Here is a 14,558-nt window from a genome sequence, read left to right as displayed (position 1 = left end):
TCCCACAGCCTGCTAAACAGATGGGCGCTGGAAAAGTGGCAGAAGGTGGATTTCTCTGATGAATCTTCAGTAGAATTACACCACAGCCACCGCAAATACTGCAGGAGACCTACTGGAGCCCATATGGATCCAAAATACACCCAGAAAACAGTTAAATTTGGTGGTGGAAAGATCATGGTCTGCGGTTACATTCAGTATGGGGGTGTGCGAAACATTTGCAAGGTGGAAGTCAATATCAATAGCCTAAAATATTAAGAAGTATTAGCTACCTCTTATATTCCAATTCATAAAAGGGGTCAAATTCTGCAGCAGGATGGTGCTCCATCTCATACATCCATCTCTACAACAAAGTTCCTCCAAGCAAAAAAGATCAAGGTGCTCAAGGACTGGCCAGCCCAGTCACCAGACATGAACATCATTGAGCATGTTTGGGGTAGGATGAAAGAGGAAGCTTGGAAGACAAAACCAAAGAATCTAGATGAACTCTGGGAGGCATGTAAGACTGTATTCTTTGCTATTCCTGATTACTTCATTAATAAATTGTATGAATCATTGTTGAACCGCATGGATGCAGTCCTTCAAGCTCATGGAAATCACACAAAATATTAAATATGACTCTAATAGCACCACAACTTCATTCACCAATGTTATGCAACATATTTGTGTTTTAAGTTAATTATTTGTTTGAATATCACATTACTTTCTGTGGCCGACAAAACTTTTGTCTTGCCAAAATCTGACCATTCTGTGTCCATTAAATGATCAATATTTCTGCATTGATGCAAATTTATTTTCTTAACCTAAACCACATTTCGGAGGGTTTCAGCTTTAAAAAGAATAATTTATACAACCAATGGATGAATTTAACGTCAGGTTATAAGCTTTTATTTACATAACCTGGATAAGCGACATAACTTCTGTCAGGGAGTTTAGTTTGTGACGCCACCCGTGGTGTTCGGCAATAAGATGGCCGACGCTGAGATTAAGATCCACTGAGTTCTGATGGTGACGAAGCAAAGATAGTACAGCTCTCCACATGTAGAGCGGGGCCCCAGGCAGATATAACAGTTTGATCAGGTGATGGAATACAAGACTAGAAGGATACAACTTATTTGCAAGAAACAGACTTGATAAACGAGGAGGAGGTGTCGCATTGTATGTTAGAAACGCGTATATCTGCACAGAGATTGAAGCTTCAGAGGCTGGTAGTTCTGTGGAAACTGTTTGGGTAAGACTACAAGGACAGAACAATGGAAAGGACACCATTGTAGGCATTTACTACAGGCCGCCTGTGCAAGCTGAAGATATGGATGAACTCTTTATGCATCAAATGGCCAAGTTCTCCAAAAAATGACATAGTTGTCATGGGAGATTTCAACTATCCAGACATTTGTTGGGAATCTCTCTCAGGCAAAACTAACAGGTCAAGGAAATTCTTATCCTCTCTTGCTGACAACTTTATCTTCCAAAAGGTAGGGGAGAAAACAAGGGGAACTGCTACCTTGGATCTAATCCTTATAAACAGGGAGGAAATGGTTGAGGAGGTAAAAGTGGCTGGGACCCTAGGAGGTAGCGACCATGCTATTTTAGAATTTTGGATAACTAGAGGAGGAAGACCTGTGAAGACTCAGACGTCAAGGTTAGATTTCAGAAAGGCAGATTTTAAGGGATTCAGAAAGAGAATTGGAGGGATCCAATGGCTGGATATCCTTAAAGACAAAACTGTCCAGGAAGGATGGGAAATCTTGAAAAATGAAATTCTCAAAGCACAGTTGTTAACAATTCCGAAAAGAGGGAAGAATAGGAAGCATTTAAGGAAGCCAGGATGGATGAACACAGAACTTAAGCACATGCTAAAAAGGAAGAAAAAATGTTTATAAAATGGAAAGAGGGAGGCATATCTAAAGAAGAATATAATGCTGTCTGCAGAACCTGCAGGGCACAAATCAGATTAACTAAAGCTGACAATGAATTGAGGCTTACAAGAGATGTCAAAAGCAATAATAAAGGATTTTGGGGATATGTCAAAAGTAAAAGAGAAGTCAAAGATGCAAAAGGATTTTAACAGGCTGAAAATGATGAAATGGTAAGACAGGATGTTGAGAAGGCCGAACTTTTAAATTCCTATTTTGCATCTGTTTTCTCTCAGAAAGGAAATGTAACATCAACTGTTCTTCACTGTCCTATTAAGGGAATAGAAGAACCCAGGATATCTATAAACAGAAATATAGTGAGGAAGCACTTAGCTAACCTAAATGAATTCAAGTCTCCAGGTCCAGATGAATTACACCCCAGAGTACTGCAGGAGATAGCAGAAGAAATTTTTGAACCCCTCTCCATAATCTTTGAAAATTCTTGGAGAACAGGAGAAGACCCAGAAGACTGGAGAAGAGCAAATGTTGTTCCTATCTTCAAAAAGGGGAAGAAGGTGGACCCAGGCAATTATAGGCCGGTGAGTCTGACTTCTATACCAGGAAAGATCTTTGAGCAAATTATTAAACAACATGTATGTCAGTACCTGGATAGGAATGAAGTGATTAAACAGAGTCAGCATGGGTTTGTAACTAATAAGTCATGTCAGACTAACTTAATTTCCTTCTATAACAGGATCAATGATTGGGTGGATCAAGGAAATGCTGTAGATATAGTATATCTTGACTTCAGCAAAGCATTTGACAAAGTATCTCATACAATCCTTATTGAAAATATGACTAAGTATGGAATGGACAAGGCAACTGTTAGGTGGATTCATAACTGGCTTAGTGATCGGACCCAAAGAGTGGTTGTAAATGGCTGCACATCCAGTTGGAAGAATGTCTCAAGTGGGGTACCACAGGGCTCTGTCCTGGGCCCTGTATTGTTCAACATCTTTATCAACGATTTAGATGAAGGAATTGAGGGTAAACTGATTAAATTTGCTGATGACACAAAGCTAGGAGGGATAGCTAATACTAGAGAAGAGAGAGAGAGGATTCAAAAAGATATAAATAAACTGGAGAAGTGGGCAGCAACTAACAGAATGGTTTTTAACAGGGAAAAGTGCAAAGTACTACATCTGGGCAATAAAAATGAAAAAAGCATATACAGAATGGGAGGAATAGGCCTAAGCAACAGCACATGTGAAAAAGATTTGGGTATACTAATAGATCACAGACTGAATATGAGTCAACAGTGTGATGCAGCAGCAAAAAAGACAAATGCAATTCTAGGATGTATTAACAGAAGCATACAGTCTAGATCACGTGAAGTCATTATTTCCCTCTACTCCGCTTTGGTCAGACCTCATCTGGAATATTATGTCCAGTTTTGGGCACCACATTTTAAAAAAGACATCAACAAACTGGAGCAAGTTCAGAAAAGAGAAACCAGAATGGTGACCGGTCTGCAAACCCTGTCTTATGAGGAAAGGTTGCAGGATTTGGGATTGTTTAGTTTGCAAAAGAGAAGACTGAAAGGAGACTTAGGAGAGGGAGGACTGGGAGCTTGCATCGCATCCAAATGAAAACCACTTTGGGCTGAGTTCATTGATCCACAGGTGGGTGCATGAATACGCTGGTGAGCACAGCAGATGTCCACAAGAAGAAAAAGTTCGTTCAGCACACCGGCATAAATGAAAAAAACTTTATTAGGCTAATATGCCATATTAAAATGCAAAAAACACCTGACGCGTTTCCGGTGCACAAAGGCACCCTTAGTCATAGGTAAATAAAAACAATATGCATAGAAAAATATATACAGGTTACAAACCAATCACAAAGCTTGCAATTAATTACGAAAAGTGGCAACACATGAAAGGAAAAGTGAACGGTTCCTTGCAATGATACAGATCACTCCAGGATTGAAGTTCCCAAGAGAAAAAAAAAAAAAAGGTACAATAATATAAGTGGATATATCTAAAAGTAATTAAATAACTCCAAGGTAATCTTCCACTGGAAAATGGATTTTCTGCGCAGAAATGAATGATTCCATGCAAAAGGTGTGAATGAGTGCCTATGGACAATATAAAGTTAGTCAGAATCAAAAAGAATTTATTTTTTTTTTTTTATTCTCTGCATGAAATATTTTATTATATGTGCAAAAAACTCCATTTGATTGTTATTAATTCCATATATTGTTTGTAGGTACCTATTTATACCTTTTGCATGGAACCACTCATTCCTGCGCATCTATAAATTATTTTTGAGGTGTAAAAAAAAAAAAAAAATTCTTTTTGATTCTGACTAACTTTATATTGTCCATAGGCACTCATTCACACCTTTTGCATGGAATCATTCATTTCTGCGCAGAAAATCCATTTTCCATTGGAAGATTACCTTGGAGTTATTTAATTACTTTTAGATATATTATTGTACCTTTTTTTTTTCTCTTGGGAACTTCAATCCTGGAGTGATCTGTATCATTGCAAGGAACCGTTCACTTTTCCTTTCATGTGTTGCCACTTTTTGTAATTAATTGCAAGCTTTGTGATTGGTTTGTAACCTGTATATATTTTTCTATGCATATTGTTTTTATTTACCTATGACTAAGGGTGCCTTTGTGCACCGGAAACGCGTCAGGTGTTTTTTGCATTTTAATATGGCATATTAGCCTAATAAAGTTTTTTTCATTTATGCCGGTGTGCTGAACGAACTTTTTCTTCTTGTGAAAGGAGACTTAATAGCTGTCTACAAATATCTAAAGGGCTGTCACATTGTAGAAGGATCAACTTTATTCTCATTTGCACAAGGAAAGACTAGAAGCAATGGGATGAAACTGAATGGGAGGAGACACAGATTAGATATTAGAAAAAACTTTTTGACAGTTAGAGTGATCAATGAGTGGAACAAGCTACCACGAGAAGTGGTGAGTTCTCCTTCAATGGAAGTCTTCAAACAGAGGCTGGACAGACATCTGACTGGGATGATTTAGCGAATCCTGCTTTGAGCAGGGGGTTGGACCAGATGGCCCAGGAGGTCCCTTCCAACTCTACGATTCTGTGATTCTATGATTCTATGGTGAGGTGCAGAGAATAAGCAAGGGACACAGGAAAGTGCAGTTTTCCTTTTACTTCTTGGTAGATGAAAATGCAGTCCGAGGTACTAGTTACAGATGATAGATGGAGTCCGACTAGCCTGGAAGCATTCAGGGGGGTCCACCCTGCCAGGTGGGGTTGGAGCCCTTCCTGCTGCGCTCTCTGTTCGAGCCCCTTGCTGCCTATAGCTAAGCTGCGGCCCTCTCCTGCGTGTTGGCTGTAACCTGTATGGTAAACAGCGTGAGCCTATCACAGGCACTGTCTGTTCACTGGCATCCCTGGACTCTTGGTCTGCTGCGGTGCCTTCAGGTGTTCGGTGTGGCCAGAGAGCTTGCGGTCCCCTGCCCTTCAGATTCGGCTCTCAGGGCGTACAGCACCTGCACAGCCAAGAACTCTGGTGTCTTATTTGTCAGCACTCCACACTGGGGTCAGCTCTGACCCAGCTGCAATTCCCCAGAGCCCTTGTCTCCGCTCCTCTCTCTTCCTTCTCCTCAGACTAACTGCCAACTGACTTAACTCCTCCTTCTGACCAGAGAAAGCAGCTCCCCTGAAGTCAGGTTCAGAGCTCCCCCCTCTGGCCTGGAGCAGGAATTGTCCCGCTTGCTGTGTATTACCTGGCATGGGGACCTCTTCCTTCTTCCAGGCATGACATTACCCTGCAGAGGGAGGACATGTCACCATGGCTACCGGACTCTGGGGTGCCACATATCCATCTTCGGAAATTTTTTTTTTTTTTGCATAAATGCATGTACTTTAAAAAAGCAAAGCAAAAAATACCCAACATTTTGTAATTGGGTGTTATGACAAATTTTGCATCGTTTGCCTTTTATAGTCTGCGGTGCACTGTCTATTGCTAGATGCAGAATGGGCTAACTGAGAATATATCAGTGCGCTCCTTCTGACAGTCAAATGGAAGAGTTTGTAATTCTGTTATCTATCTTTTTCTGAGCTCCTCTCAGCTGATTTATGATAGCAGATCACATCAATGAATGTCCTGGTAAACAAAATGCCTGTGAAAGCTAAAATGTTTGCATGAAACTCAATTGCAAAAATGATTTTTAAGAGCTCATTCAGATGTAAGTTTCCTTGCACAAGTGCTGTACTTGGTTTTCACAGATAGCACTCTGACCTTTGATATTCTATGGGGTAGTTCACTTCCCCTTGACTGCCGGATCCACACAAAAACACAATCATATGACTCATGATGGATATTTGACTTTATGCTGTCTAATATTGATCCAAGCCTTGGATTAATCTCGCGAATGCAATATATGGATCTATGAAAAAAATCGGATAGTGCTCTGATGCCATCTGTGTGCTGTCCCTTTTTTGCAGACTGTTTGATAGAAGGAGCTTGAGAAATCTCAATCACTTTTTTGTCATCCAAGAGAAATTCTGACTGAACTCAGATGGTAAAAACCCCTCTGACATTCTGATGAAATTCGGACCGTTTTTTGTGTAAGAGAAAGGAATGAGTCTGAACGAGGCCTGACACTGACAAATGTCCTGGTACCGCTGATCAGTGAGACTAATATTTGTCATCTGCCTCTCTGAGTTGGGACTTGTTGGACCATCTCTCTCTTCCCAGCATTGGATGTACATACAGTTGGCAGAACACATAGTATTCATTCTTCCTATGTAATTTAATGACACTTATGGTTAGACAGCATAAAATCCATTGATCGGCATGAGTCATATGATTTTTGAACTCTCTCTTCAATATATAATAAATATTCATTTCTGTTTTTTTTTTCCTTTCCAGTGTGTACCTCTGCAGACTCTTGTTAAGTTCATGGTTGACATTGCTACTGGAATGGATTACCTTAGCAGCAAACATTTCCTACACAGAGACCTGGCAGCACGGAATTGCATGTAGGTTTCATCCTTAGGGAAAATCTTCTATAGTTTGCAAATACAATTTAGTGATCACTGATATTGAAATGAATGTAATAGGATTGTCTTTACTATCGGTTGATGACTATTTTGTTCATTAATCATTTCTTTAAGTTCACCCAAAACCAGAGTAAAAGTGAACTTCCTTTACTTTAAATCAAACTATATACCAGAGATCCAGCCTTTCTCCAATGGTTATTTAAAACTTACACTTAATATTTTAAGGAAATATAGATCAACAGTGATGTGGGTCAGAATACAATATAAACGGATTTATACTGTATTGCTATCAGCACTATTTGTGCTGTATTTATAGTATTATCAAGGAGTAAAAATCTGCAACAACTGCTCCATATTTCCATTTAACAACATATTGCAACTTTTTAAAACCTATTCCAAGCCCCAACCATGCTTCACTTGTGGACAGCGTCCACAGGGGACATTAGACCTCTAGTTACAGATTACACCAGGCTTATCAAGCAGAGATGGACAGTTAGTTAGGACTCCGACCGCTTTACAGACAATATTCCTCTATTCTCCTTTGAATCCATGTATCCAGTGATGTGATCAAGATTAATTCTAACTCATTGTATTCTGATCCACCGTAGTTATATTTTAAGGAACTTTAAATTACAGTAGATGCAATTTGTAAAAACCTATAGAAAGGCCGGTAACTAGTGGGGTCCGTTCTGTATATTTGCTGTTTTTTAATCAATTCCGGTCTTCACAATCTCACCCTGCTCAGTTGTCATTAGACATCTTCACTTCTCGGCATTGTGGCCGCCATTGTCCGGGGGGGGTGTTGTTTCTCCCTAACTGAAAGCCCACCTCTCTTTTTGCCATTTGACAGACAAGGGATCATAAGCACATAGACCAAGCCCCTCCTTCACTTGCTGTAATCCATCTTGGTGCCTCAACGACTAGAGGTGGATAATACCTGACAACAGACAGTGGACAAACCACCAATTGTCCCACAACAAGATAAGCTGTCCTATAACTTAGATGATGGAGAAATGATTAACTTTAGGCTCTCAGAATAAGGTGACACCCCAAATTGTTTTTTTTTTTGCAAACAGTATTTATTTATTAAACTGAATGCAAAACCTATAAATATAGAAACAAGACAGAAGAAGAATCAACGCCTTCGAAATGTGGTGCTGGAGAAGGATGTTATCAATACCATGGATGGCAAGAAGAACAAACAAATCAAGCCAGATATGTCACTTGAAGCAAGGATCACCAAGCTATGACTTGCCTACAATGGAAATATCATCTAATGAGAGCAATCACTGGAGAAGGACATCATGGTCAGAAGAATAGAAGGAACAAGGCAAAGAGGAAGACCAGCAACCTAAGATAACGACAGAGAAGACCCTGATGGACCTATCTAGGCTTGCACAATATCCATCTTCCCACAGAGCGTTCATACATCAAGTTGCAATGCCTGTAGATTGAGCTGAAGGCTGATAATAATAATAATTTATTGTACAAAAGCAATACAACATAAATAAACCACATAGATTTGGTATTGCCATAATTGTACCCATAGAATTAACACGATTTAATAACACTTATTGTCTTCAGTCCAGACGTCACATGGATAGCGCTGCAGCCAACAGCTGAGCTCAGGGGCTCTGTACGAGTTGACAACACGAGATGCTCAGAGCCACTGAGGTCCCTTATTAGCTGCAGCGCTGTGGACATGATGCCAGTGCTGCAGAGAATAACAGATACTGGGAGCAGCGGTGGAGACTCAATGCTGGGACAGGGGAGGGTGAGTAAGGCATGGTTGGTTGTTTTTTTAAACAAACTGCAGTCAGAGGGCAGGGGATTTCCAGATTAGGAAAAACCCTTATAATGCCTAATTAGACTTCATCCTTAACAGGTTAAGTGGTGTGCCCCATTACTTTTGCCCTAGTGTACTAGTGATCAGGACTAGATTTGTTTTTTTAAATGCATATTCATTAATTGTAGTCAGAGATTTTCTGCATGGTGAAGAGTTGAATGGTAAATTAGAAATTTCCATAATGCTCTGGTTATGCTTTATTTACATATACCGTAACTATAAAATACAATTATTGATTTTACAAAGTAAATGTGCAGTGTTTTGTATAAGACTCTGAAATGTCTAATTACGTTAATTTTTTAAAATTCTTTTTAGGTTGAGGGATGACATGACTGTGTGTGTCGCTGATTTTGGCTTATCTAAAAAAATATATAGTGGTGATTACTACCGGCAAGGACGTATTGCAAAGATGCCTGTGAAATGGATTGCAGTGGAGAGCCTCGCTGATCGCATCTACACGGTGAAGAGCGATGTGGTAAGATGCTGAATAGAAGAAGCTGTACACATCTTGGTGGAGCAAAAATAACTTGTTTTTCACACCAGTCGTAGTGCTACACACTGGCATTATGTCAAATAGTTCTGTGGTTACAGAAAATGATATCAGTCATAAGGACAAAAACTTTCCAAAACTGTGTAATTTTAGTAAGAACACGTGTCAGTAAGTCTCTGCTTACTCTAGCATCATGTCTTTCATTAATATCGGGGTCATGACAGCTATGACATCCTTTCTCGAACGGATCAAAATGAATCTTGGCAGGCCCTATTGACTTGTAATAGGGTTTCTTGCATTTTGATCACAAGACTAGCAATGCCTATCAAGCGGCGCTGAATGTAAAATCTTTAAAAGGGTTGTTCACTATTGGACAGTCCCTTTTGAATGTTATGTCTAATGGAAGTGAGAGGGCTGCAGCCCACAGGTGAATCCTATTTTTTTCGCATCGGAGCCAAAAATTTAGTTTAGTTTAGTAGTTATGTGACCACTTCTATGAACTTTGCATATTTACAGTTATGTGCCAACTAGCTCCTCTTCCTAATTCGCACAAAGTTCAGTGAAAATCACCCTCTGCTTGATGGAGAGAAGAGGGAAGAGAACGTAGGTGACATGTGACTAAGTATCGGCAAGCAGAATCAAATCCTCACAGTGAGGACACAAAACTCTGTAAGGACACAATTAATGCTCCTAACATAAATACAGATGTAGTTATCCTCAACTGGTCAGATGGCCCAGTGGTTACCATAGCAATATATCATCCAATCTGATAAGTTGTGTATTGCTAAATGTGTACAAAATCAGAACCTATAACAGGAAATACTGTAAATACTGTACATCAACAGAACCAACAAAGATACAGGAATAGATCACTAGAAGGACACAGTACTGAAATACATCACCAGAACCAGGGTCTGCTCAATGTTTTCATGGGCCTTGGGTGAAAGAGTCTCAATGGACCCCTTTAACACATACCATAATTCATGATGCCAAGGTACGGCAGATAAATATAGGTATAGTACAGTGCCAAAGATTTCACTTACTTCTTACATTACATGAGTGATATCTATTGTAAAGTGTACAGTACCATACTTATAGTATAATGCATCCCATAGTCCTCCATATAGTATAATGCACAGCCCACAGTCCCCCATATAGTATAATTCACCCCCTGTATTCCTCCATATAGTATAATGCAGAGTCCATAGTCCTCCATATAGTATTATGCACAGCCCATAGTCCTTCATATGGTATTATGCACAGCCCATAGCTCTTCATATGGTATTATGCACAGCCCATAGTCCTCCATATAATATAATACACCACCATTTCTAATGCACAGCATATAGTCCTCCGTATAAGTATAATACAGCCCATATACTTCATATAATATAATGCACAGCCTATAGTCCTTCATATAGTATAATGCACCTCCATATATAATGCACATAGTGATCCATATAGTATAATGCACAGTCCATAGTACTTCATATAATATAATGCACAGCCCATATGTCTCTATATGTATAATGCACTTCCATATATGTAATGCACAGTCCATAGTTATTCATGTAGTATAATGCACAGCCTGTAGTCATCCACTCTCACGTCGCCGTCAGATACAGGGACTGCTGTTCTGGTCTCAACCACTGGGAGGCGCCGGGTGGTCACGTCACCGTCAGACTCGGGGACGGCTGTTCCTGCCTCGGCCACTAGGAGGCGCCGTGGTTTCCCTGTGGGTGGTGGTGACAGAGAAGGGGCTCCTGCGCAGGCATCTGGTGGGCGCAGGCTCCACTCCTCTGTCAGTCATGAAATGGTTGGTGCATCACCCTCTGGCCTGGTCCTGGGCGCGGTCCAAATGACATCATCAGACTGTGAACCTGTGAGGGATAGTCTGATCCTTCAAATACCTTGGGGCCTGTCTTGCAGGCTGCCAGATATAGTCTTGGTTTCCCCAGTGTGCTAGTTTGTTATTTGCTATCTTTGATTCTGTCCTTTGCCTGGATTTCTGACTCTGCTCCTGCCTGACTATTTTGTACCTCTGCCGCCCTCCTGGTTTAAGACTCTGACCTTGGCCTGGTTTTTGACCCTGCGACTGCCTAATGATTTTGTACCTCTGCCTCCCTCCCGGTTTATGACTCTGACCTTGGCCTGGATTTGACTCTGCTACTGTCTGCCGTTTTGTACCTCTGCTGCCCGCCTGGTTTAGACTTGGATTCCTGACTACGCTTTTGGTCCCGTTTTTTAACCCCTTTCTGGCGACCGTCCTGCTGTGGTCCGCTGCTCTTATTCAGACAGCTACTGTCAGGACCACCGCACTGCACTTGTTCACTGAGCCAGGGTGCGTGTCCTGAGTACAAAGACTGTGCACAAAGATACCTGCGGAGCGAGCAGCAGTGGTGACAATGCATGCTCCAGGACCTGAATCACGTGACTGCTGGGGGCGTGGCCTAAGCCCCACAGAGCTAGGAGCTGCAGGGAAACTCCTAGAAGGGTAACTACAGGACAATGTTACCAAGGAGCATAGACAGAGACAGATACCAGATCAAGCCGGGTCAAAGCACGAGATAGCAGGACAGTACCAAAGGGCTTAGACAGAAAGAATGGTCAGGACATAGCAATAGATCAGAAAACCAGAACAGGTATTAGACGGTACAATAGGGGTAAACTGTAACGGAGTAACGATAGCCAAGCCAGGAGGTCAGAACCAGAAAAGACAATGGTACCAAAAACGAGAGTACAGAGTGAAGGAACAAGCCGGGTCATACACGGGAAGCAAACAAACAATGCAGAGTACACATACACCAGGGGTCAGACACACCAGAATAGCAGTCACGTGATTCAGGTCCTGGAGCATGCATTGTCACCACTGCTGCTCGCTCCGCAGGTATCTTTGTGCACAGTCTTTGTACTCAGGACACGCACCCTGGCTCAGTGAGCAAGTGCAGTGCGGTGGTCCTGACAGCTACCTCCTGGGCTCTGCTGTAAATCCAGATCCCTGTATAGGGGTAAAGGATATCGGGGTTGCTCGGGGTGCTGTCTTACTGCAGCCCAGACTCGCAGACGGGCGTCACATTATATCTGGCCCCAACAAAATCGGTTTTTATATATATCGCATATATATATAAAAGCATTATCCCTGAACTTTTTTTTTCCCTCTCCTGCCTAAGCTGATTGTTTGGCTAAAAGCACCTGCTACCTGCTTCATTGCACAGCCTGGAGGAACACTCCCATCCTCCTACACAAGCATGCTGCAGTCTGGAGACTTCAGGGAAAACGCTGGACAACAGAAATCTTCACTCCTGGGACATCAGTCCCTGGGCAGTTCTGGTCATGCCTGCCCAGTGGCTCAGGTATTGCCCGCAGATGCGGCTAAAGTTTTTTTACCCATCTCTCTGTCATACCTTAAAAAAATCTCTGTGTTTGAAGGCTTATGTGGATAGTGGTTCTGAGGGAAACTTCATGGATTTCTTGGTGGCAAAGAAGCTTGGTGTACCACTGCTAAGGCTTAATGCCCCTATTAAAACCACTGTGATTAATGGCACATCTATTGTCCAGGGTGGAGTGGAGTTTGTTACTGCAGACATTGCAATGTCAGTGGGGACAATACATACTGAACATATGTCATTTTTTGTGATTGATAATTTATCAGCTGCAGTTATTTTGGGTATGCCATGGTTGCGTACACATAATCCGGTCATAGACTGGCACCTTGGTGATATTGTGCGCTGGAGCCCACAGTGTCAGGACAACTGTATATCGATATCGGTGAACCAAGTTAAAATCAAACCTCCCCTTGTACCGTATGCATTTAGAGATTATGAGGATGTTTTTTCTATAGTGGAATCAGAGAAATTACCCCCTCACAGAGAGTACGATTGCCCCATAGACTTGATACCAGATTCTCGTCTCCCAAAGGGGAGAATATTTAATCTCTCTGGTCCAGAGCATCAGGCCATGAAGGACTACATAGCAGACAGTTTACATAAGGGGTTTATTAGACCATCCACCTCACCTGTTGGAGCTGGGTTCTTTTTTGTGAAAAAGAAAGATGGTGGTCTCAGACCTTGCATTGACTACCGTGAGTTAAACGCAATCACTGTAAAAAACCAGTATCCGCTTCCACTCATCCCTGATCTTTTTAATCAGCTGTTGGGAGCCCGTTGGTTTACTAAGCTTGACCTCCGTGGAGCATATAATCTTGTCCGTATAATAAAGGTAGATGAGTGGAAAACCGTGTTTAACACACCCCTTGGCCACTTTGAGTACTTCATAATGCCGTTCGGGATCAGTAACGCACCTGCCGTGTTTCAAAATTTTGTTAACGATATCTTCAGAGATATCTGTGGAGTATATGTAGTCGTTTACTTGGATGACATCCTGATCTACTCTGCTGATCTTATGACGCACGTCCAACATGTCTGTTCTGTTCTCCAGAGGCTTAGAGAACATTCTCTATTCGCCAAATTAGATAAATGCGTTTTTATGGCTGAGGAGGTACAGTTTCTGGGATACATTGTCTCAGCTAAAGGGTTTCGCATGGATCCTGCAAAGATCCAACCCTATAAGGAATGGGTACAACCCAAGTCTCTTAAAGCGCTGCAGCGATTCTTAGGGTTCGCAAACTATTATCGCAAATTTATCAAAGGTTTTTCGGAGATCGCTAAACCACTCACGGATCTGACCCGGAAAGGGGCGGATGTGGTTAATTGGAAGCCTGAGGCACTTCAGGCATTTTCTGTTTTAAAAGAATGTTTTGCGTCTAACCCAATATTGATTCAGCCTGATCTAGACCGCCCCTTTGTTGTATAGGTTGATGCCTCTGAGGTTGGAGTAGGAGCAGTGCTATCAAAAGGCACGGCATCCCTCACTCAACTTCGTCCATGTGCCTTCTTTTCCCAAAAATTCTCTTCCACTGAGAGGAATTATGATATAGGGAATCGGGAACTGTTGGCAATAAAATGGGCCTTCGAGGAATGGCGCCACTTCCTCGAAGGTGCGAAACATAAGATCACCGTGATCAAGGATCACAAGAACCTGATCTACTTGGAATCAGCAAAAAGACTGAATCCTAGACAGGCAAGGTGGGCCCTGTTCTTCTCGAGATTTGATTTTGTGATCACTTTTCAACCAGGTACTAAAAATGTAAGGGCTGATGCCCTCTCTCGAAGTTTTTGCCCCTCACAGGCCGAGGACTCTGAACCAGCTCCATTATTGGCCAACGGGATTGTTGTTTCGGCTGTGTCCTTGGATCTTCTGGAGGAGATCCGTAGATCCCCAGAACAAGCCCCTGACACTACGCCTCCCCAAAAATTGTT

General features: G+C 41.7%; 1 protein-coding gene across 1 annotated transcript in view; it reads left to right on the top strand.

The window, feature by feature from the left end:
* Nucleotides 1-14,558, top strand: part of MERTK (MER proto-oncogene, tyrosine kinase) — a 337,008-nt gene that overhangs the window by 281,495 nt on the left and 40,955 nt on the right. The window contains exons 16-17 of the mRNA XM_073545163.1: nucleotides 6,774-6,883; nucleotides 9,066-9,225. Coding sequence (XP_073401264.1) covers nucleotides 6,774-6,883; nucleotides 9,066-9,225 — 270 coding nt within the window. The remainder of the gene's footprint in view (nucleotides 1-6,773; nucleotides 6,884-9,065; nucleotides 9,226-14,558) is intronic.

This window comes from Dendrobates tinctorius, unplaced genomic scaffold (assembly GCF_039654945.1).
Source record: "Dendrobates tinctorius isolate UK_male_01 unplaced genomic scaffold, ASM3965494v1 ptg000140l, whole genome shotgun sequence".
In the NCBI taxonomy this organism is placed as follows: Eukaryota; Metazoa; Chordata; class Amphibia; order Anura; family Dendrobatidae; genus Dendrobates; species Dendrobates tinctorius.
The sequence above is the reverse complement of the archived record's forward strand: the minus strand, read 5'-3'. Positions and strand labels throughout refer to the sequence as shown.